This window comes from Melopsittacus undulatus, chromosome 8 (assembly GCF_012275295.1).
Source record: "Melopsittacus undulatus isolate bMelUnd1 chromosome 8, bMelUnd1.mat.Z, whole genome shotgun sequence".
Taxonomy (NCBI): domain Eukaryota; kingdom Metazoa; phylum Chordata; class Aves; order Psittaciformes; family Psittaculidae; genus Melopsittacus; species Melopsittacus undulatus.
In genome coordinates this window covers 11,323,751-11,346,993 of record NC_047534.1, presented here as the reverse complement: position 1 = coordinate 11,346,993, position 23,243 = coordinate 11,323,751, and the positions used below count along the sequence as shown (strand labels likewise).

Sequence of the window (23,243 nt, the reverse complement as noted above, 5' to 3'; positions counted from 1 at the left end):
ATTGCAGAAAAGTCATTCATGAGGATTGACTGATGACAAGTTGATACCTTCTAAGTGGAGTTGAAGGGTAAATTACCATAGAATAAGAACAGAAGGGTTTGTTCTTCTTTCAAGAATTGTTTCAGGAAGAACAATTTCTGAGCAACAGCAAAATCAACTGGGAGAACTCAAAGCTAACATGGAAGAGACTTGCCATTCCTTAGGGAAAACTGTAAAATTACTTTATATCCCGAAGAAGCTCAAAAAACAAAAGTGAAACAGTGTAATACCTAACCAGAGTGTGATTTCCCAATATCAAAAGGATATGAGGAATAATAAGCAGATTATGAAAAAATGGAGAGGAGGACTAGCCTCTGAAGAAAGCTCTGCCTGATGTTCATAATATGTGTGAGTAAAGTAAGAACAGGTGAGTCCATCATGTCACGACTTCAGAGCTCAGTCATGAGCTTTGCTGTAAGTCATGAGCAACAGAGGAGGATAACAATTGGGGTATTACAGGATCTCAAGGATTGCAGGGTCTCAAGAATCAACGCAGTAGAAAGGGGATGATACCCTCATGCCCAGCAAGAAAAAGTGGGGAGGAAGCTGGTGCTGTTGTTAGGCAGGACACGTTCCAGAAGGAGAGCTCTGAACATCCAAGGACAGTATTACACAGGGACAAATGGAAATGAACAGGCAGTGAGTAAATCTAAACTGGGAATTAGAAAATTAGTCCCTTCCCATCCCATGCTTCCTGTGCTCAAGCTTTTGGGCTGACTTCAAGGAAGTCTTCTAATAAATTACATGAGAACATTTCTGGCTACTGACTGCACAAGCTGCTCTGACAGGGCTTTCAGTGATGTAGAGCCCCTAGAGAATGACTGACTCTTTCCTAGGGGATTTCATTCCCATACATAATAAGCTTGTCACAAATATATCAGCTCTGTGAAAGCAAGAAACAAAGATTTGGAGCTCCTGAAGTAGAAAGCCCATGAGTTTGTGTTTGACTTGAAACAGGGCAGAATTCCCCAGCCAAACTCAACTGTAAGCGAATGGTGTAATTTTTGTCTGAGCAAGGGCTCCAAGATTGTGTCCAGACTGCATTATTCCCCTGGAGAACACAAACACATAAGAAGGTATCCCAAGGAAAAGGTGTGTAAGAAGGAAGATCCTTCACTCTTCCAAAGCCCACCAGAAAATCAGCGGAGGAGCTGACTGTTTCTATGAAAGCCACAGATGCCGTGAGCCCTACGAGCATGGCAGATACGCGAGAGCTGAGAAGGCAGTTGGGTTTTCTAGGAACAAGTATAAACCACCACACTTCACATTGAAGGGCAAAGCTTCCCCAGCAGTTTCCGCTCTGAGCTGGGATGCGGCGGGCTGTTTGGTTACGCTGCGGCAGTTAATGTCTGTGATTTCGTGTTAAACGGATCTCAGATTACCGTTTTATTTCCCCCTCACGGCAAACCCAGGCAGCGAGACCACCACCTCTCATGGCAGCAGCCTGCTTCCAGCACCTCTCCCCAGGGTGCTCTCCCATAGGCCCAGGGTGCTCCTGGGGTTTGACCCCCTTGAAGTCACTCTTCCGGGGCTCTTAGGGACCTCCTGGAGTATCGGGATGCCACGGGACCATCTCAGTCTCTGGGTCACTGCGCTCCCTGCGGTTATCTGGGGCCTTGGGGTGCTGACAGGACTCCAGCGCTTCCCCAGGACCCCGGCGGTGCCCAGGACAGTGAGACAGGATCCCCCCAGCCCCGCAGGCTGCTCCGGGGGCTCCCCCGCTCCGTGCACACCCCGGTGCCGCAGTGGACCCGGCGCTGCCCCGGCCGCGGGTGTCCCCAGGCCGCAGCGCTCCTGGGGGCGGTGGTTCCGCCGGGGGCGGGCCGGGGCGGGGCGGGCCGGCGGAAGCGGGCGGTGACAGCGCGGGGATGTCGCTGCGGGGCGGGCGGCGGGCGGCGATGCCGGGGTAGCGCCGGGCGGCCATGGCGCGGGGGGGCGGCCCTCCGCTGCGGCGGCTGCTGCTGCTGCTCCTGCTGCAGCTCCTGGCGCTCCCCGCCGGCAGCGGCAGCCGCGCCGGGCCCGGTGAGTCCCGGCCGGGGAGCGGGAGGGGGCTGGGGATGCTCCGCGAGCACAGGGACACAGGGGCACGTCCGGCGGAGGAGCCGGGCTGAGCGGCCTCGCTGTCCGCCTGGCAGGGTCCCGGCGGCAGAGGCGCCCGTGGGAAACGGAGCGGGTCACGTTCAAGTGAGCGGGGACCTGCCTGCCGCGCAGCGCCGGGAGCCGGTCTGAGCCCCGCTGCTCCCGACACGGGTGGCTTTGGGGTGGCTTCATGATTTCTCGATGTGATTTGGCTGGGGGGGGCTCCGGGAGCTGTCTCTGGAGGAGCAGCGCTTGTGTCCGGTGCTGCAGAGCAGCGAGAGGTCAGGCACGGTCCCAGAGGGGTTTCTGCTGTACTTGCGGTGGCAGTGATGGGTCTACTTGGTTTTGCTTGGTTCTGAGATTACTTCCAGCACATCCAGGCGGCTGGGAGGGAGTGGAGGGCTTGCAGAACGGTGGGTTGCTCTCTGTGGCGGTGATGGGGATCCGGGCTGCGCCGGGACTGAGCCACCCCATACAGAATGTGGCAGTGGCTGCAGTGGTGGACAGGTCTGGGGACGTCAGGTTGTTTGCCTGCTTCGCTCCATCAGAGATAGGCTTGTGCCAGCGGTGCCTATCACTGTTGATGGTGCTTAATGACTTCCTCATAGTCTGCAAAGCCTGGAGCTGCTCCGGGGAGCTGATGGACGAGATGGCCTTTTGCCCCAGGCCCACCCTCCTCTGGCATCCTGCTAGCTGGGTTCCCAGCCCTGAGGAACTGCCCCTGCCCTTGAGGTGTGGTGGTTGGTTTGTCTTGGTGCCATCCCACCGGCTGGGGAAGTGTCCCCACATGGTCAGGTCTGGGCACTGATCAAGATCAGTTCCTCCCCAGAGGAGCGAGGGGTCCTCTTCCTGGAACATTTATAGATGGATTTTTGACCTGGACTAAAGGAACAGGGTTTCTGTTACATTATAAATGGGGAAACATCCTGCCACGTAGCCAAGTCTTTTCTTGAGTCACACTGATCATCATCTCTGTAGCTTTAGACAGTGTCTGCTTTAAAATGAGGATTTCATCATTTTGATGAGAAGCCCTGAAACCAAAGTATCATTTCCTAAAACTACCATGATCTCATGGTTGTTTGGAAAAACAAACCCATGCTCTTGCAGGTGGCTCTTTACTCTGAGATTCAGATAACACATCTCTCTGCATCTGCGATTCTACTGCACTTTGTTTCTTGTCTTAAAAACACTTTTGCTTTTTGCATAATAGGTTTGAAAAGTGCTTATGTGGAATCTGGATGGGAGAGGATGGAAACAATATCCATTTGACAATCCCCTTGCTCAGTTTAAAGGCTTGTGAACATCATGGAACAGTCAAATGGGACTTTCCAGGTGTTGCTGTGCTGGTGCAGAGCGTACTGAATAGATGGGGACAGACACATACTGGGCGAGCAAATACAAGAGTGTTCTCTCTCGATGCAGATGAGCTGCCAAAGTAAACGCCTTGCTTGCGGGTGACCTGTCTTTCTGGCTTTCCTCTGCTGATACTCAGCTTATCTGCCTGTGGTGCTTCCTTGTCAGCCCAGCTGCCCCGAGTGCAGCTCTGGGGTGCCCAGCACAGCAAAGCCTGTGAGCAGGGGCCAGTTCTCACCATGAGAAGCTGCCTCTGAATGGACTTTGTCCACATGGGTGTGTTGTTGGTACGGCCTCTGCTGCTGCCGACCTGGTCACTGCCCGCCTGCCCTCGGCCTAGCACTGCGCTTGAGCTGGTGCCGTGTAATTGACCAGTCCTTAATAAATAGCCCTGCTCATTGCTTGGGGGTTTAATTCTTCAGCCTGGCTGCCCTCTCCTCCCCCAGAACCACACAAATCGTGCTTCAGCTTCAAGAGGATGTGCTGAGTGGGTGGTGACCATGGCTGTTGGCTGTGCAGAGCTTGATGGCTGGTGGGGTTAGAACGATGGCATCCTAGTATGGTTTGTGTTGGAAGGAACCTTAGAGATCATCTAGTTCCAACCCACCGCCACAGGCAGGGACACCTTGCACTAGAGCAGATTGCTCCAAGCCCTGTCCAACCTGGCCTTGAACACTGTGAGGGATGGGGCAGCCACAGCTTCTCTGGGCAACCTGTGCCAGTGCCTCAACTCCCTCACAGGGAAGAATTTTTTCCTAATATCTAATCTAAATCTCCTCTCAGTTTAAAGCCGTTCCCCCTTGCCCAGTCACTACAGACCCTTGTAAAAAGCCCCTCTCCAGCTTTTTTTGTCAGCCCCTTTAGGTGCTGGAAGCTGCTCTAAGGTCTCCCCAGAGCCTTCTCTTCTCCAGGCTGAACAAGCCCAGTGCTCTCAGGTTGGAGCAGAAGGACTTATCCGTGTGCAGGCTGTCTGATGGGACGTGTTGCATTGGGCTCTCCCAGCTCTAATCACACTTTGTGTCTCTGTCTCTCCACATCCTGTGTCCAAACACCTCTATGGATCTCCAGAAACAAACATGCCTTCTGCATGCAGACTGCAGCTGGGGTACAGACACCACTGATTAAACACTGCTCCCTTCTGTAACTCCTGTGCATCAAACATAACTGGGCTCACTGCAATCAGCGCAGGGGATCACAGACAGCTCTTGTCCGTAGTAGCCCACGCGCTGTGCTGCCTTACAGCCAGGGAGCATTTGCCTCAAAAGCCCCTTTTGTGGTCTCTGCTCCTTGCTGGCCTAGAGAGCAGCACAGCCCCGGCATGGGGGAGAGCTCTGCCCACGGGCTGCCAGCTTCTCACCACCCAAGTCTCACCCTGCCCCTGGGTGTCCTTGCCTGACCCTGTGCATTGAGGTGCTGCAAGAGCTGCTCCCTTCGCTGGACCCTGTGGGTGCGTGGCCACACTCTTCCTCCAGCTGGCTTGCATGGCTGGTATTTCTTGCTCCCCTGTTTCCTCCTTTCCTTGTCAGGTTTACAGGGTGCCCGGAGGCTTTGGCTTGGTAATCTGCCAGGGAATTAAACCCATGATTACCGTTCCTGTCTCTTTGCAGTGCTGTGGGTGAAGGTCAGCATGCATCCTGCTTTGGGGCATGAATCGTAGTTCCTGCTAGGATTAGATTCCTCTTGGCATAAAGTACATCCCAAGGCTCTGGTCCTGCTTGAGGATTGTTTTCCTCTTTCTTTGGCTTCTTTCTTAAACTCCATTGGGTCCTCTGTGTTTCCAGCATGACCCTGTGCAGTGTTGGAGGAAGGCAAGTTAAACCACACTTGCTGCTTTATTCTCTGTTACAAATGAGGAATCTGTGGCTGAAAGATGATTTCTTCCACTCCAGAGAATTCTGGGGTAGAAGGGGAACATCTGGGAGGACTTGGCAGAGATGTGAAGATGTTTTCTTCTACCCTTTTGCTGAGTGTTATGAACTTTGTTTTTGGGTGGGCAACCTGTGCAGTTTCGTCCCCTTGTCAGCCCTGGTGTGATGGATTTTTTCCATCCCCGAGCTGCAGTCTGGCTGGTTCCTTGCAGACAATAACACTGATGTACAATTTGCAGGTGGAATTATCAGCAGGCTGGGGGTAATCCATAGGCATAGCTGGGCAGAGGGGTGGATGGCAGATCTAGTTAGTCCTGATGGCACTTTGACTGAATAGCTGTAGTTTTGCATGCTCTTTCAGCCTACCCTGGGGCTGTTCTAGCTATCCCAGCAGCCTGTCTTCCAGGCAGGAGAATCTTTAGACTTCGAGAGGTACATCTGAAAGCAGAATTAGGTTTGCAGCACATGAATTTTCATCACATTGTGTGTCACAGGGAGGCAGTGGGTTGTGCAGTACGTGTGTCTTGAGCTGAGTAAGACAGATGAGGTTAGCTCATGTGCTCAGCAGAGAGATGAGGGCACATCTCTTGACTGTGTGTGCCTGCTGCAGGGCCCTGGAGCACCCCTGCTCTACCTGTACCCGTCTGCTCTGCCCTGTTTGTCCCTGCTGCCTACTCTATGGTCCTTTCTTGCGATACCAACTTTTCCTCCGACCTTTTCCTCCTCTCTTTCTCTGGTGATCTGCCATCTTCAGAGCACATCTTGCAGAGGGCACTTAATTCATCTTTTAGTGTTCTATGGCTCCAGGTGATGGTTTTGTAGCAGGGGTGTGGGTGGTTCTGGCTGGATCATAGCATATCTAGTGGGACTGGGATGAGAAACCAGGGACACAAAGGGCTCCTCTCCAGCAGCCTTAAGACTCCTGTGTGCTCCTGTGTGTGGTTCAGCCCTGAAGCCTGCCCCCAGCAGCCACCCCAGCAAGTGCTGTGCTCTCTGCCTTTCAGACCCCATGTATGTCTCCGAGTACTTCTCTCAGAGCGCACAGAAGCTGTCCTTCTACAGCTGGTATGGGAACGCTAAGCTCTTCCACTTCCATGTGCCGGAAGAAACTGTGCTGCTTCGCTGGCTTCTGCAAGCATCCCGGGGAAAAGGACCTGAGTGCACTGACATGGAGATCACAGTGTATGTATGTCCCTGTGCCGGTGCTTGCCCACAGTGGCTTCCTGTCCTTCTCTTGTCCTTGTTGTGCATGGTTGTGGTTGGTTGATTGTAGGATGCTGGACATCTGTTCTCTAGTAGAAAAAGCCGTTGTTTCTTCATGTAGCAGCACTAAATCTGTATTTAAACCTGTAGGAGCTTAAACCTGTAGGAGCATTTTGTTTAAACCTGTGTTTAAACCTGTTGGAGCATTTTGTGTTCCTGTTATCAGTGCATCTGCAGCTGTCTGTCAAATGCAGTGTCTAAGAGACGCCTTAGAAGCACTGGAGGTAGCTCCACAGTGAAGCTGGTGTTGCTGCTCATAAGCAAAGGTGTTCCTGGACCTTTCTGTGCCTGTCAGGATCCTGCACATGGTACCAAAGGATGCAGCAGGACTACAGGGGGTTTGGAAGGACCCCAACCAACTGGAGACAGCCAAATTCCCCAGCACAGAGGAACTGAATAGAGTGAGGATGCTTTGTGAGGTATGCAGCTGTGTGTGGAGCAGAGATAGGAGAGGAATGCCCAGTCTTGCAGACACAAGAGCATGAGAAGATTGCAAACCTAATGCCAGTGAAAGAAATGTTGCCTGAAGCAGTACTTGAGTTGGAGGATTTCAGGACTTTGAGCTGTAGCTTGGGAGGGTACCAAGCTTCCTGGGCAAGTTGTGCCCATGGAGACACATGGGTCTCTGGCACCCACTCCACAGAGGTCTTGGGAGTGACTGAAGCAGCTTGACTTGTACTTCCCTGGTCTGTCCTGGACACAGATCAGTGTTCTCAGTTGCTCCAGAGCAGCCTGGCACAGCTGATCTTCCTTTCTGCTTTCCAGAAAGGTTTCCAATAGCTTGGGGATGTGAGGGACAAGGCAACAGCTAAACAATACCCTAAGAAATGAAGACCAGCCCAGCTAAGCTCAAATGGGTTAACACCATATTCACTGTCACGGTTGCCTGCTGGACCTGTTACATGCTGTTGCAGTGCAGTTCAAAAGCAAGCAAATTAAATGCCAGATTGGCTGCCCAAATAAATATCTCGCGTGTTATTTTGCTGCCTGCTTTTCTGCTGCTTCAAACACTGGGCTGCTTATCTGGGAAGCCAAAGTGCTGTTGTACTGAAGTCAGTCACATGGACCTTTCTTGGTAAGCATCTTCTTAGTCTGTCTGCTTGCCCTTCTTAAGAGAGGAAATAGGGAAGATGTAAATCTTGGCTAGAAAATAAAAGCTCTCTGTTGACGATTCAGCCTATATGGGGAATTTGCTGATGGTTATAAAAAAGGAGTAGTTTTGCGCCTGGGGCTTAACCTCAGTAAATGTGAAAATTTGCTTTCAGGCTTCATGGAATTATGTAAATCCTTATCTTAATAAGCAGCCAAGTTAAACCAATCTCTAAATAAATCCTGGATAAGCTAATAGCAGCCATTCCTCACCAGATGAAAATGATGGCTCTTGTGGTCCACTTGAAAATGTGTGTTTTTCCCCCCTGCTCCCTCTCAGATCCCAGGCCAACCTGGCTGTCCACTGGTGAGTTTGTATCCCACTTTGTTTTGCCTGTGTCTTTACACCCCTCGATTTATTTGCATTCTGATTTCTCTCACAGGCACTTTCGCTATGGGGCCCCTCCCGTAATTAACCCACTGGGCACTGGTTTTCCTGTTAATGCCACTGTCCGTCCTTCCTATAACATCAGCATCACTCTGAGCAGTGCTGTGCAGAACACCACATTTGTGAACATCACCAGCCCTGCTGCTGGAGACTGGTTCATCGCTGCCCATCTCCCTGAGGCTGCTGGCAGGATTGAAGTGAAGGTGAGGGTCCTGGTGAGGCTCTCAGCCAATGTGCCGTGTGTCTTGCCACAGCTGACCCGTCTGCTCTCCCCTCCTGCAGGGTTTCTCCACTCCATGCCCCTATATGTTCCAGGCAGATATGTTTGTGCTCAGACTCACTGATATGCCTGTTCTGGAGCCTGGTGTTGCCATGCCACAGACAGTTGTCTCGCCTGCTAAGCCACTGCATGTCAAGTGAGTGAGAGCAGTGGGTGGAACAACTTATGGCCATGGTGGGGTGGGATTTCCCATGAATGCTGCTTAGGGGAAGCACTGTTGTTCCCGTGTGGGGCTGGAGGTGGGGGTCTCGGTGCCTGTTTGCAAGCTCCCTGCAGCAGTGGTAGGGTTTGCACAAGGAGCACACACTTCTCTGGCTCTTCCTTGGTGGTCCTAGAGGTTCAGCTGTGGGAACTGTAGTTCTTGGAGATGTTTCCCTTTGGAAGGATGTTCACAACACCAACCAGAACCGGCCAGCTCTTGCCACAAAACCCCAGGACTGTGGTGGGTCACAGCTGGCTTACGTGGAGAGCACGAGCTCTGCAAACTGCTGGTCTCCCTTCCTCCTGCAGGGTCTTTGTTCCCAAGCATGCTGCGGGGATGCGGTTTGAGCTGCGAAGCTGTGTGACGAGGGAGCGGAGAGCATGTGCCGTGCGGGTAGTGCTGGGCTCCATCACGCTGCCCCAGTCCTTCCAGAAGATCATCACCTGCACTGGGAATGTAAACTGCAGCCTGGCCATGGAGTCACCCCCCTGGGAGAAGTGGCTGCAGATCATGGTGGAGAGCCTTGGCCCTGCCAATGCCAGTGTGTCTGTGGAGATGCTGGCTTCTTTCACAGGTGGGCTTCCACTTTCTCTAGCCCTATGGGAAGGACCAGAGAGAACTGTGTGTCTACTGTGTCTCTCCTGAGCTTTGGGGTGGGTGGCTGTCTTCCCTAGCATGCTGGCATAACCTTGGGGGCTGGAGCATAGTTGTTGCTTTGAGGTCAAAAGTGAAGGCTTCAGTGTTCACCCAAGAAGGTACTTCCTGGAGATGCCTGTTTTGGAAACGCATGAAAAGTCTGGGGTCTCTGGAGCAATGATGTTTTCCAAAGCCTGTTTGGGAAGCAGTGCCTGATTTACTTGAAATCTTGTGGGGAGATTAATTTGGGGTTACTGCACTGTGATGATATGTTGACTATTGATTGGGAATAAGCAGGCTACAGACAAGAAACCATTTCAGAGAGGTTTCTTTGGGGTAATGTCTTGGGTAGTGGGGGGATGTCACCATTTTGGGTGACACCCTGTGACTCATAAGGTTACAAGGTCCTTGTGGTTGTGATAGGCACCTTTGCATCCTCCTATTACATGACCACAATCCCTGTTTGACTCTTGGAGGCTCACCAACGAGGCACATTTTCTGCTGGGGGTTCTGCCATCCCCTCTTCAAAGCAGATCCTGAACCCACATGCTGGAGGGCCTGGCACTGGCAGTTGAGGTGTTAGAGGGGAGCATTAGAGTCTCTGGGAGTTATGGACAGACTTCTATCATGTCCCAGCTTGTCAGTGCTGATGCTAGAGTTCCCCCTGCACAGATGGTGCCTTTCAGGGGCTGTAGTGAACGCTGCAGTGCATGAACCAGCTGAAATACCTCCAGTTTGTGCTGTCACTTGAAGGTCTGGAGCTGCTGGGGTCCTGCCTGGATGAGGTTCTAGTCCTACCTGTGCTGATTCCTTTCCCTTTCTGCTTTACAGCTTGCAGACCAGGAAGTACCAGTTCATTTCTTAACTTCAGCAGCCTCAACCAGAGCCAAACTGGTCCCAGACCAGGTAGCACAGGAGCAGCAGGGAGCTCCGCTCTGTCTACTGCAGAGGCTTCACACAACGCATCTGGCCAGAGGAGCTTCTGCCTGCAGAACCAGCCCGTCGTTCGTGAGGACCTGGACGTGGTGTCTGTGCGGTACAGGCTCTTGAATGGTCCCAGTGTGCCTGTGAACAACCTCTCCCCTACCCTGCTCCTCCTCAACCTGAACACTGGCATGGACAGCGGGGGTTCCCTCGTGATCAGTCTCCTGCTCAACAAGGTGCGGAGGCTCTCGGATGGGATTGTCTCCCCTTTGCAGGGCTCCATCCCTGCTCCTGGGTGGGTTTGTCAGCAAACTCCAGGGGTTGTAGGTACCGGTGGGACAATTGATCTTCTCTTTTGTTGTCACAAAACACTCTGAGCCTGCTTTAGCCAATTCCATCATGTCCCACCTGCCAGCTCCAGTTCAGGTGCCACAGCTTGCTGGCATGTGGTGGCAGTGACGCAGAGGAGATGAAATGGAAAGCAGCTGCAGTGCCATCTTCTGCACAGGAGCCTGGCACCCTGCCACCAGGATAGGAGACTGAGCAGGGAAATCCAGGGATGTTCCTGCCCATGTCACTGATTCCCAGTCTCCTTCAGTGACATCCCAAAACCAGCCCCTTGAAATTCCATGTAACTTCCTGAGGGCTGGAGCAGGGCTCAGCCCTGCTGTCCTGCTGCCTCTGGCTCCTGCCGCTGTGCTCCTGCTGCAGCAATGTGTGAGTGCCGCAGCTCTGGGGCAGTTTCCCCATGCAGCCCCCCACGAGCCCCTCTTGCCCTTCAGCCAACTTGTGACACGGTGGCAGCGCAGGGTGAGGCGAGCATGGGTTTGCCCAGAAGAAGCTGCTACTCTGTTGTCAGGTGACCTTGGTCTGCAGGGTTCATTGTCACCTGCTGCTCCTGGGGACAGCGTGGGAGAGGAGTTGTGCCAGGGGGTGGCATCAGGGCGCTCTGACCTGGGACACTGCTCTGCTTGCACAGACATCCGTGAACCTGGCCAATGCCTCCGTGGTAGCGTGTGTGAGTGCTGCTTCACCGGTGCTGTCCCTCAATGCCACACACAACTGCAGCACAGGTAGGAGACGCTGACACCTGATGCCAGCTCAGCGACACCATCTCGGGGCTTTGCTTTTAGGCTTGTGAGCTGTCAATGGGCTCGAGACTTTGTGGTGTCCCAAGGAAGCCGATTTCGGCACGAGCCCTTGTGAGGTCTTTGTGCTGGCATGTGCCTAAGGTGCGAGTCTGGCACCAGGAGTTAGTCTCCAACACAGGAAGGTCTCATTACCATCTGGGGCTCTTCCAGCCTTGTTGGCAAGAGGTTTGGGGATGGCCAAGGTATTGCTGGTGTGTAGAGAAGCTAAGCTCTGCACTGGAGGACTAGCCAAGCAAACAGGGTGCTCCAGGTGCGTTGTGCTGTCTGTGCAGGGCTGAGAGCTGAGATGAAAAAATAAACAAGGGTCTCAGGGGCAAGGGTCCTCTCCATTCCCCGGGTACCTCCTGAGGATGGGAGCAGGAGCCACAGGAGCCTCTGATTCCTGTGCAGTCCGTCTTGGCATAGGATTGCTGTGGGCCCTTCTCCCTTGGTCTTGGCACATCCCAGCACCCTCTTTTCCTTAAGCTTTTTTCCAGGGCTACCCTCTGAGTGTGAGCATGTCCTCTGCGGAAGCGACGCTAATTGTCCTGTACCCACAGACGGATGACTGGTTCCTCTCCCTGCAGCTCTCCTGCCTGAAGGGCCAGGGGTGAGTGCTGTGCCATCCCACCTTGGTGCTGGTTCAGAGCGCTCTGTCTCCACATCCCACTGCCCTCGACTGGTGTGAGCATAACCAAACCCCTGTCCTTGCCGCCATGCCGTGGGCTCAGCTCAACTGGTAGCAGCTGAACTGCAGCTGCAGAGGGAGCAAGGGGTGGGTGACAGTGTCAGCTTGCTCACTTGTGAGCACCCAAACAGCTTCTCTGGTGTGCAGCTGGCACATCTCCTGTAGGCTGCAGATGGCGGAGCCTGCCTGGATGAGCTTCCTCTTCCCCAGGTGGATTTTGAGGTGATAAATTGGTAAATGAAAATGCTGCTGTTACTCCTTTGGAGGGTCTCTGAGATGAAGGCAGCTGTGCCCATACTCCTGCAGTTTGCCTAGAAAGCAGCAGCTCAGTCCTTGTGCAAGGGGCAGTGCTAGTGATGCTGCAGTCAGTTATGGGCATTGGGGTCTGCTATGGGTGTCGGAAGAGCTAATGGCTGCACATCAGTTTGGCAGTTCAAGTGGAGAAGGAATCAACTCTGCTTCAAACTCTGGGGAGGGATGGAATAGATCCCGGAATATCAGGGAGCTTGCATACACAGGCATGGCCTGAGCCAGAGCAGGGTGCTCCCTGGGCATAAGGCTGCCCCAGAGGACCAGGGTACCAATGTGACCTGCTGTCCTTGCAGTCAGTGTAATGCTGCAGAAGCCAAAGTGACCGTCTTTGCATACCTCACCCCCTGCTTCAATGACTGTGGGCCGTACGGACAGTGCAGTCTCCTGAGAAGACACGGCTACCTCTATGCTGGCTGCAGCTGCAAGGCTGGTGAGTGCATGTTCTAGAAAGCTTTGCCATCCTCCCCAAGGGGAGGACACATGTTTATGGTGGTGGTGTTTGGGTAGGGCAGCCTGGTGTCACAGTGCCTGCCCAAAGAGCCCTTAGCACTCACAATGGCCTCTTGGAGAGCATCCTGACTTCCCCAAGGGATGCTGTATTCTAGGGAGCACAGAGTACCCCAGGGAAAATGGGGAATTGGGCTGAGGACAGCTCAGGGCTTGGAGAGGTGCTCCTGAGTGCCCCCAGATTGATCAGGGTGCTGGCAGGGCTGCTGGAAGTGCCTGCACCGGGGCCTGTGCCTTCCAGGGGGGTTTGTTATGTGGGGTCCTGGTACTGGTGCCATGAGGCCGGGCTGCATCCCTGCCTATGCTTTGCCGTGGTGCTGTCTCCTGCCAAGAGCCAGCATGCAAGCCAGTCCTTGGGCTTGGAGGTGCCCCTGGAGGAGGAGCATCTGTGTCAGCTGCCAATTATCTTAATGGGATGAGAAGGCTGGGCTGTAGTCAGTGGTGTAGGGAAGATGATAGCTCTGCTGTGCCTGGGTGGTACGTGTACCTGTTCCCAGCAGAAGGACAGGGTAAACTGTGGTTCAGTGCCGCTTTGGGTCTGAGCCAAGACATCCCTGCTGCCTGCTGCAGTGCTGATGATGGGTGTGGAGCGAGATGGAGAGCAGCATCCTCATTTCCCTGAGGGGTGCCAGGTTCTGGGAAGCACAGAGCACCCCAAGGGAACCAGGGAATCAGGCTGAGGACAGCTTTCTGTTGAATCACTTGGAGCAAAATGCCCCATCTGCATATTCGTGACCCAGAAATAAACTGGAGAGAGCAGCTTCCCCGGGCTCTGCCTGCCAGGAGCCGGCACAAGGGGCAGAGCTGCTGGCTTGGTTTCTAGTGGCACTGTAGCTACTTTTAACTCTGCCTCTGGACCACAAGGTGCCTGCACATACCCAGGCTGCCATGTGACTGACCTTCTTTCCCCAAAAGCAGGGTGTGGGCATCCTAATCTTGAATTGAAATACACTCAAAGAAAGAAAAAGGCAAGTGTGTGTTCACAGGAGACCGTCTCAGCTCAGTCCGTAGTCAACAGGCTGAGAACCGTGCCCTGTGTCATCACACTGTCCTCTAGGAAATGCTCACTCCCACTGTCCTGTGCAGACCCGGGTGTCACTGTGGGCTGAGGCACTGGGTTTGATCACACCAGAGAAGAGGAGTTACAGTTGCACCTTGGGCCGTGCAGGGGGGCTACAAGGACCCTGAGCTGGGCTCTTCTGGGGGAGCAGAGGGAAGGGGCAGGAGGCCATAGACCTGGGCTGCAGCAAGGAAAATTCCAGCTAAGCTGAAGAAGACAGCTTTTTCCCATGTTGGGGTTGTTCATCATTGCACGGTGTCTAGCTCCACATCCTTGAGGATCTTCAAATCTCAGTTGGGCAAGGCCAGAGTTGCAAAGCTGGAGCAACCTCACCTGGCTTCACAGTCTGCCCTCCTGTGCCAAGTGATAGGAAGAGGCCAGTGGCTTCTTCAGTGCTGTGGTTCATTCTCCATCCTGGTTCCTGGGATGTGTAGGGATCTTTCAGTCAGCTGATACCATCGTGTGAAGCATCAGAGGCTCAGAAGCCTAATGGACCACCAGCAAGTAGCACGTGTGTTGAGTTATTGAAGGGATGAAAAGTACCATTCCGGACAGACCCATGCTGTAGCTAGGGTGGCCTCTGCTACATGGGAGCAACCTGTGGGATGCCCCCAGAGCAGATGCAGGGCATTGCTGGGGTTCCCCAAGACTTTTCACAGCAGAGCATGCAATAAGTAGAGACCATCCTGGGACCAGGAGTGGGAGTGGCTGATGGACCAAGTGAGAGGAGGCTCAGGGGTGTGAATCCTGCTCCTGAGGCATCCCAGGCTCTTGGGTGCTGCAGGACAGGGTAGGGCAGTGAGATCCACACAAGCCTCTCTGCTCTGCAGGTTGGGGAGGGTGGAGCTGCACGGACGATGCCAAGGCCCAGTCTATCAGTGTGCAGAACCTGGCCACCCTCCTGCTCACATTGAGCAACCTCATGTTCCTGCCGGCCATAGCGGTTGCTGTTTATCGTTACTACCTGGTGGAGGCCTCCGTCTACACCTACACCATGTTCTTCTCCACGGTAGGGATTGCCTTTTGTTGGGTCCCCTCTCACCTCCCGCTGAGCATCAGGAATGCTGCATCAGTCTGCAGTCTTTGGTGGAGGTGCTTCTAGGATCGTTGGACAAGCACCTGCATGGGCACATCCTGCTCCTTCAGAGCTGGGCAGAAGTGTTACTTTCACCGGGCTCTCATATTTGAGGGTGGGAGCCTAGGGAGCAGAGATGGGTGTCTTCGTCTTGGCTCCTTCAGGAGCATTGCACTCTTCAAGGGTGCTGTCCTAGGAGCTCTCTTAGAGAGCGTGTTGATGGCTGCTCTCATCTGCTTTCTGTAAAACCATGGTGGAGCTTCGGGGAGGCACTTCCAGGAGGGATCCTGCTGCCATGGCCTGAGCCTTCTCCTGCCTCTCCTTCCCAGAAAGCCCTGTGGTGCTGCTGGATTCACACTAGCCTTTGCTTTTGTCCCTGGCTCTAGTTCTACCATGCGTGCGACCAGCCAGGCATCGCAGTGCTGTGCATCATGGACTACGACACACTGCAGTACTGTGACTTCTTGGGCTCTGTAGTGTCCATCTGGGTGACGATCCTGTGCATGTCCCGCGTGAAGAAGATCCTGAAATACGTGAGTGTCAGGTAACCCTGCACTGCAGGGCCAGACCTGAGCCAGCCAAGCCACGGGCAGCCGCACTGAGCCCTCTCATGGTTATGTTTCAGTGACACAGCCTAGCCTGGTGACAAAGCCTGTCTGACACTCAGTGCCACCCTGATTTTAAACCCCTGGGTTGTTCTGTCCTGGGATTGTGAACCTGTGTGCTTGTAGGGACTGGGATTTGTGGGAAAGGTTTGTGGATCCTCTGGTTTCTCCTCCTGAAGGTGCTGCTCCCAAGTCCTGCATGCACACGGGGCTGGGTGGCCAGGAGGTGAGGTCCTCCATGCCTCTGGCATGGCTGGCTGTGCTCTCGCAACAGAGGAGCTGTTGGTGACAGCAGTGGTGTCTCATTCTCAGGTCCTTTTCGTCTTGGGGACTCTGTTAATTGCCATGTCCCTGCAGCTGGACCGCAGAGGGGTGTGGAACATGATGGGTCCCTGCCTCTTTGCCCTCGTCATCATGGTTGCAGCGTGGGTAAGTAAGGGCAGTGAGGCAGGACTTGCTGTCCTTTGCTCCGTTTTGGAGAATGGTGGTGGCAGAGCAGACCCTAGCTACAGCCCATCCACAGCATGGCTTGATCTGCTCCAAAAATCTCATCAGAGCAATTTTATTTTAGCCTTTCAGTTCTTATAAGGGGCCTGTAAGAAAGAAGGGGAAAGACTTTTTAGTGGGGCCAGTTGTGACAGGAGGAGGAGTGATGGTTTTAAACTAAAAGCAGGGAGGCTTTTAGGCTGGATGTGAGGAAGAATTTTTTTACAGTGAGGGTGGTAAAATCCTGGCACAGTCTGCCCAGAGGGATGGTGGAGACATTAAAGGCCAGGCTGGATGTAGTTCTGAGCAACCTGATGTAGTTGAAGATGTCCCTGCTCATTGCAGGGGGGTGGACTAGATGACCTTTGAAGGTCCCTTCCAACCCAAACTATTCCATGATTCTGTGAAGCACCCAGATGGAGGGGAGGGAAGGCAAGGTGTTCGTCTATCCCTTGTAGCTGAGAGATCCCTAGTTATGGGTCTTGGCACAGTCCAGCTGCTGCAGCTCCAATTGAGTGCATGCCTGTGGCTGCAGTGTTGCCCCAGAAGGATCGTCTGTTGCCCTTGCAGTGGGCAGGAGCTATAGCATCTGTGCTGGGCTTTGGTGCCACAGCTGGGTATGGGCTTTTGCATGTGAAAGGTGAGCCCAAGAAGAGGGGAGGATAAATCTCTCTGGGACAGCAAGCACAGCCTCTTGCTGTGAGGTTGGCAGGTGCTCCTGGGCCAGGCAGCACTGCCTGTTCCCCCTGCCTAAACTTCTTATTGGGTGCTTAACCTTCTGTGCTCTGACACCTCCAGGTTTACCACGGCGTGAAGCGCAGGCACTGCTACCCCTCCTCGTGGAAGCGCTGGGTTTTCTACCTCCTCCCAGGGATCACCTTGGCTTTCACTGCCATCTCAGTATATGCATTCATGGAAACCAATGAGAACTATTACTACACCCACAGCATCTGGCACGTGCTGGTGGCTTGCAGCGTTGCTTTCCTGCTTCCTCCTCGGGACAAGCATAAAAAGCCCTGGGCCTGGTCACAGAAGCTCACTTGTCGCTATCAGATCTGCCAGAACGACCGTGAGGAGCTGTATGCTGTGACATGAACTGCTCTGCTCCTGGTGGCTGAGGTGGAGGCTGCTGAGGTTGCTCTTGGCCTGGGCTGCCCCTCTCTCGCACGTCAGCAATCCTCTTACGTGCTTGGTTACTGGCTGGGAGGGCGCAGCATGCACCAGGTTTGAAGATGGAGATGGTGGGCTTGTCTTGTGAGGGCAAGCTTGAGGCCACCTCTGCTTTTCTGCTGGGATGGGGCAGGCTCTTTGTGATTCTAGATCAAGGAATAGCCTGTCCTGCACCTCCCCATGGCCCTGGGGGAAATCGCAAACCCTCCTTCCCCTCCTGCTGCATCCATGAGGCTTGGGCTTAGCCCGCACTGAGCTGCACCCCCTTTCCTAACAGAGGGCTGTGGGGCAGGGGTTTCCCCTGCTGTTTTGCAGTCAGCATTTGAACCCAAGAAAGATGGGTTTCTTCTGACCTAGGGGGCAAATACTGCCACATACCCTTGGTGCTGGTGGGGAGGAAGCTGATCCTGGTGTGTACTGGGCCCTTGGATGTCATGTCCACAGGGGTCTGCAGCCTCTCTTGCTATGAAACAGGCAGTGCTGCTCTTACCTAGTCCTGTTTCTGGGGAGGGGAAGAACAAGGCTGGGACCTGGGCCCTGGATTCAGGGTCAGACTTGGCAGGAATGTGAAAAAACCAAGGTGAGGCCATGCAAGAAGCATCTCACCCAGAGCTGTTAACCTGCAGCAGGGCAGGGTTCAGTCCAAGTTAACTTTAGCTGTCAGCTCAGCTAGAAGGAGCCAGGCTGCTGCATTGTCCCCTTCCTCCCTCGATGTTCAGGTATTTACAGTCTTCCTCCCTTCTGTGGGTTTGGCATGTGTGCAGCTCTGCCTGGGGCAGTGTGCATGGTCCAGGATGAGGTCTGAGCTGCTCGCTCCCTGCTCCTCCAGCCTGCTGTGCCTGGGAGGCTGGGTGTGTTGCAGGATCACAGCCGATCTGAGGCCACTGGCAGCATCCTGCCCCAGCCAGGAGCTTTGCTATGAGCTCCCCAGATGCCTACAGTCTCCTTTGCAGTGTCTGTCTCACCTTAGCCTTACTAAAGGGCACACAGACATCAGAAGACAAGGGCAGAAGCTTAGCAACCAGGAAAGCTGGGTTTGCCCATCCATATCCTGTAGATAAGAGCTCAAATACACTGTTCCTTGCTGGTTGATTCCAGCGGTCGGTTGGGTGTAGACTGCTGGGAGCCCCTCCTCTGGTGGCTCTGTGGAGGAAAGAGCTATTTCTGAAGGATTTGCTTCCTCGGGATCCTTTCTTTGCTTTGAAGAGCAGCCAGCCTCCTGCTCAGCTCTGCACTTTACCCTCTGCCTCCCCTCCTCTTCAAGCTCTGACTTCCTAAGCAGGTGAAGGGCACTCGCCTGACCCCAGCGATGTTGTCCCGCCTTTCCCTTTGCTGCAGGATGGGACTGGGGTGAGGGACGCGGGGCCCTCAGGGCTTCTCGAACTCATCACTTTTAGGCACTTTTCCCCCCGTTTCGGTTTGCACAGTGGCGTTGCAGCCCCAGTACCGTGCCAGGAGCTCCCGCCGCTCCATCAGCCGTGCCCTCCGTGCCGGGCTGCCCGTTACCGGAGAAAGCAATAATTAATTCCTCACCGGGCCTTTGGGGCGAGAAATCCCGCTACTGTGATTGTTTATTTTGTGTTGATCGTGGACGTTCTGCTCTATGCCTCCTGCTGCCCTGCACAAGGTTGCGTTCGGTGGCGGTTGGTGTTCATTATCTGGGGTAAGACCTGAGGGAATTCCTGGGGAAAGAACAGGTTTGTTGGGTTGATTTCCTTTGCTGTTACTACCTGTGATTATTTTATACGGTGGATTTTAACGCTTACAGTTTTATAATCCAATAAAGCTATTTGAGGGCACCGCCGCGCTGTCACCGTGCGGGCGAAACGCGGGCTCGGCGCGGCCCCTGCCGGCCGCCGTCCTCGTCCTCTCCCCATGGGCGCCAGCCGCTGCGCGGCGGTGGCGGCGCCGGTTCCGGCCGCGGTGCGCGCCGGGAGCGGAAGCGGCGGAGGGCAGCGATGCCGCTGCACCGGTTCGCGCCGCGGCTGTGGCCGCAGCTGCGGCTGCGGGAGGGGATCTGCGCGCGGCTGCCGCAGCACTACCTGCGGGAGCTGCAGGACGAGACCCCCCCCCACCCCCGTGCACTGGCGGCCGCACGGGCTGCGCGGCCGCCGCAACCCGCGCACCGGGGAGTGGGAGCGCGTGCAGGACGTGCCCGTGCCCGTGTACCTGCCGCGCGAGGCGCACGAGGGGCTCTGGGGCGGGGAGGGCTGGATCCGCGGCTTCCGCTACGCCCGCAATGACAAGGTGAGCGCGGCGGCGCTGTCACCGGCGGGGAGCGGGGACGGGAGCGGCCCTGGCGGCGGCCCCGGGCGCTGACCCCGCTCTCTGCCCAGCTCTCCACCAGGCTGCCCAAGACCTGGAAGCCGCAGCTCTTCGAGCGGCAGTTCTACAGCGAGATCCTGGACGCCACGCTCACCATCACCGTCACCATGCGCACGCTGGACCTCATCGACGAGGCCTACGGCTTTGACTTCTACATCCTCAAGGTACGGCGGCGCTGCGGGCATCTGCTGTTAATGTGTTACTGCACGTCAAAAGCTTCCAGCCTTTGATAACCTCTTGACTTGCTGTTACAGGTCAGAACCATGATCAGATCAGCTCCAGGACAATCCTAAGGGTTATTTTCAGTTTCATAATGCATGTCCTGTGAAAGCCTCTATAGTGTGTGGATAAACCATCCAGTGCTGTCTATGTACTGATAGACTCTAGTGTTTTTTAGCAGGTGGATTTCTGGTGCCAGTTAACATCTGATTTTATTTCTCCAGACTCCAAAAGCTGATATGTGCTCAAAGCTCGGGATGGATTTGAAGCGAACGATGCTGTTGCGACTTGCACGGCGGGATCCTAAACTGCATCCCGATGATCCAGCCAAGAGAGAGGCCATCTATAACAAGTACAAGGTGGGGGCCTGACCTGCAGTTTCTGCCCTGGTGTCCACAGTGGTGTTTGTGGGTTGTCCACTTTGATAATCTAATCACCCTGTCCCAGCACAGACCAGTGTTAATGCTCCTGTGTTCAGATTTAAGAATATGGCCAAAGAAGGCGTAAGCACGATTTATCAGGCATTTTATTTCTTTGGGGGCTGTCAATTTCTGTATGATTACTTGGGAAGACAAGCCTGTGTGTCTGCTGTGATTGAGCTCAGTGAGGGTCTGCAATAAGCACTGATTGGAGCCAGAACTGCCAACAGCAGTGAGAATTTGTATTGATGCTGTAGTGAGGAGACCACAGCTCCTGTGTGCAGTTTAGTGTTGTGCAGTTGCTGGTGGCTGCCAGCATAAAAACACCTCCATAGAAGCATCCACAGTCTGTGGAGCTGTGCTGAGAAACAGTCCCGGGACTACACAAAGGGGAGGCACAGCAGTGGCCATGACTGATTGGAGAAAGCAGGACTCTTACTGCAGGGCAAGGAGAGGTAGGAAGTGGACTTTAGTTGCCAGCCATGAGGGAAGGCTGTTTTAGGATTTATCCATAGTAATGCTCCTTCTGGATTGCATGTTTGTGAGAGGTGAGCATAGAGAGGATTTGCATCACCGTCATCTGGAAAGACTGTACCACCTGCTTCTTTCTTTATCACAGGAATTTGTAATCCCAGAAGAGGAAGCTGAATGGGTCGGCTTGAGTTTAGAAGAAGCAATAGAAAAACAGAGGCTCCTAGAAAAAAAGGTGAGTTCCTGAGGCAGCGCTTGGCACTGAGGTGCCTCAGCTGCATCAGGCTGCACATCCACCTGATCTGAACAGCCTGAGCACTCCTGAGCAATGATCCAAAACTCCTGAGCAGCTGTATGGAGCCACATGGTAACATTGCCCCCAGACCTCTTGACTCTGATTTTGCCTGCAGCGGGAGCAAAAAGGTCAGAAGCACTGACTGTACGAGGTGGTACTGACGTTAACAGGTTGCCTTGTTAAGCCACTGAAAAATACCTGACCACATCTTGCTCTGGTGTTAACTGTTGGCACTCCCACAGCAGTGGCTCCTGGGGCTCTCCAGCAGGCTGCACCCCTTGCTGCTGTGCAGGTTCACTCCTTGTAAGTGACTTATTCTCTGCCTTGTTTCAGGACCCTGTCCCGCTCTTTAAGGTGTATGCTGAAGAGCTCGTCAACCAGCTTAAAGAACAGGCAGAGAAGAAGCAGTAGAAGAAACCTGTGGAGCAAAACCCCTGCTGCAGAACAAGCTATGGGGTTCTGTGTGTCCAGTCTTGTGTGGAAGGGGCCACATGAAGAGCATGCCCAGGAGCATGTTGCAGTTACTGAAGTCTAACAACAGCATAAATTCATGAGGAACAATTCCTGTAGCCTCTGAAAGTGTTCCTGTAAGACTGACTTAATGTGGTCTTGCCTTTGCAAGTAGTTGGCTGCTGTTGAGAGTTGGATCATGATGTAAAATGAAATATGTATTTTGGGAGTATCAGTAAACTTTTCTCTGATACTTACGGCTCATTAGTGTGTTCTAGCAGGGTCTGGGAGACACACTGATAGTGTAACATAGATCAATCCCCAGCCTTCTGCAGCAGGGCTGAGCTCGCTGGCCAATCTGACCCCTTGGTCCCAAGGAGACCAAGGCTGTTCCTGTTTGAAGTTGGTGACTTAATTCTTCCATTCTGTAAAAATGTAGCTGAAGTGGGTGCTCAAGCCTTTGCTCCCATCTGGCAATAAGGGATTGTAAAGCACTTGGCATAATTACATGCTAATGAACAGCACTGTGTATTATGGGTATCATCTGTAAGCTTCATGTTTCTGTGTTTCTGAGTGTGTTTCTGGATGGAGAAAAAGGTCTCTTCCATTTCCCTTCAGCTCAGAGGTAAGGCACAAGCACAGAGCTTGCAGGATGGACCTCATGTGAGCTATATTTCTGGATTGTCACCCCTGGAAGAGACTTAACCATGTCTTGGGATGAGACATGCTTCTCTTCTCTATAAGGGCAAGTGGATTGTCTTAGTTTCTGAACCACAGGACCCATGACAAGAGAGAGGCTGGGCTTGTAGAGCAGTGTGTGGCTGACCCCCTCTGCACGGGGATGGAGTAGGACCAGAGAGAAAGTTCACAGGGCTTTAATGTCTGCCTTAAAGATTCAGGGGATAGGTGGTTGCTGGGGAGGCACCGACCTGGGATGAGGGGGGTGGTGAGGTGAATGCTATCTAAATGATGGCATTTCCTGAAGACAAGACTTCTCTGCTGCTTTCTGGGCCAGGGAATGGGTTGGAGCCCTTGCAAGGGGTATTTGAGCCGCAGGGTGAGTGCGGCAGAGCTGTGCAGCCCCTGAGTGGTAGGGCTGGTTGGTCAGGGGCTGTGCTGTCACTGCATGGGTGCAGGAGGCTCAGGGCCACAGGGGATGGGTTGGGTGGCAAAAGCTGGAATATTTCCAGCCTGCCTCTGTCTCTGCTGCGGCAAGTCCAGGTTCTCAGGAGCAAACTGGCACAGAAGGTTGTATTTGCTAATGAGTGATTTCGTAGCTAGGCCAGCACAAGGATGTTTGCTTATCTTTTCCCTCTCCTGCAACTGAGCTGAGAGGGAAGCTGCTGCCCAGCTCCTCGGGGACCCTGACACTCTGCCCTCGTTAGAGATAATTAGCTGGGACAAGCTCCTGGTTTGACAGCTCTGCTCATCATTAGGCCAGCACAGCTCATGCATTTTAATGCGGCTCTGAGCAAAGCTCCAGACCCTGGCTCCATCCCGGCCCCCCTCCAGTAGCTTTACTGGGTCTGGCCTCTTGGGCTATGGTGGAGCATGGTGGGCATCTGCCTGGATCCTGCTCTCAGCCCTGAGGGGGATCCCAGTGCCTCTGCTCCTCAGCAGTGAGGGGCTGTTTGGGATGGTTGAGTGGGACATTAGCAGCTGCTTCTCTAACCAGTAGGTTTTAGTTACATAAAATCATCTTACAGTTGTGTGGTGCTGTAAGGGGAGGGCTTTGGTTGCACATCCTCCCCAGCTGCGCTGCTTTACTGCCTGTCCTTGCAGTGGGCTCTTCTGTGGTGCTGCTCACTGTGCTTGCCCAGTGTGTAGGATCTGCTGCCTTGGGAAGGTCT

The 23,243-nt window shown here is 53.9% G+C and overlaps 2 protein-coding genes across 3 annotated transcripts; both read left to right on the top strand.

Annotated features, from left to right (window-relative positions):
- Nucleotides 1-1,932: 1,932 nt before the first annotated feature.
- PGAP6 (post-GPI attachment to proteins 6) lies at nucleotides 1,933-19,013 on the top strand. 2 transcript variants are annotated; one of them, XM_034065217.1, is made up of 13 exons: nucleotides 1,933-2,061; nucleotides 6,344-6,521; nucleotides 8,135-8,342; nucleotides 8,455-8,555; nucleotides 8,930-9,195; nucleotides 10,089-10,417; nucleotides 11,161-11,254; nucleotides 11,798-11,921; nucleotides 12,605-12,741; nucleotides 14,709-14,887; nucleotides 15,340-15,486; nucleotides 15,871-15,987; nucleotides 16,843-19,013. In XM_034065217.1, exons 1-13 carry the CDS (start codon nucleotides 1,962-1,964, stop codon nucleotides 17,137-17,139), a joined length of 2,277 nt encoding a protein of 758 aa, XP_033921108.1. In that variant the 5' UTR covers nucleotides 1,933-1,961; the 3' UTR covers nucleotides 17,140-19,013. The 2 variants fall into 2 exon arrangements, with proteins under 2 accessions (XP_033921108.1, XP_033921107.1); XM_034065216.1 differs by having other exon boundaries at nucleotides 8,422-8,555.
- Nucleotides 19,014-19,152: 139 nt separating this feature from the next.
- Nucleotides 19,153-21,646, top strand: MRPL28 (mitochondrial ribosomal protein L28). The gene is given in 6 exon segments (XM_034065218.1): nucleotides 19,153-19,280; nucleotides 19,282-19,461; nucleotides 19,551-19,703; nucleotides 19,983-20,117; nucleotides 20,797-20,883; nucleotides 21,277-21,646. Coding segments are annotated over 6 exon segments (741 nt in total). The 5' UTR covers nucleotides 19,153-19,172; the 3' UTR covers nucleotides 21,355-21,646.
- The last annotated feature ends 1,597 nt before the right edge of the window (nucleotides 21,647-23,243 follow it).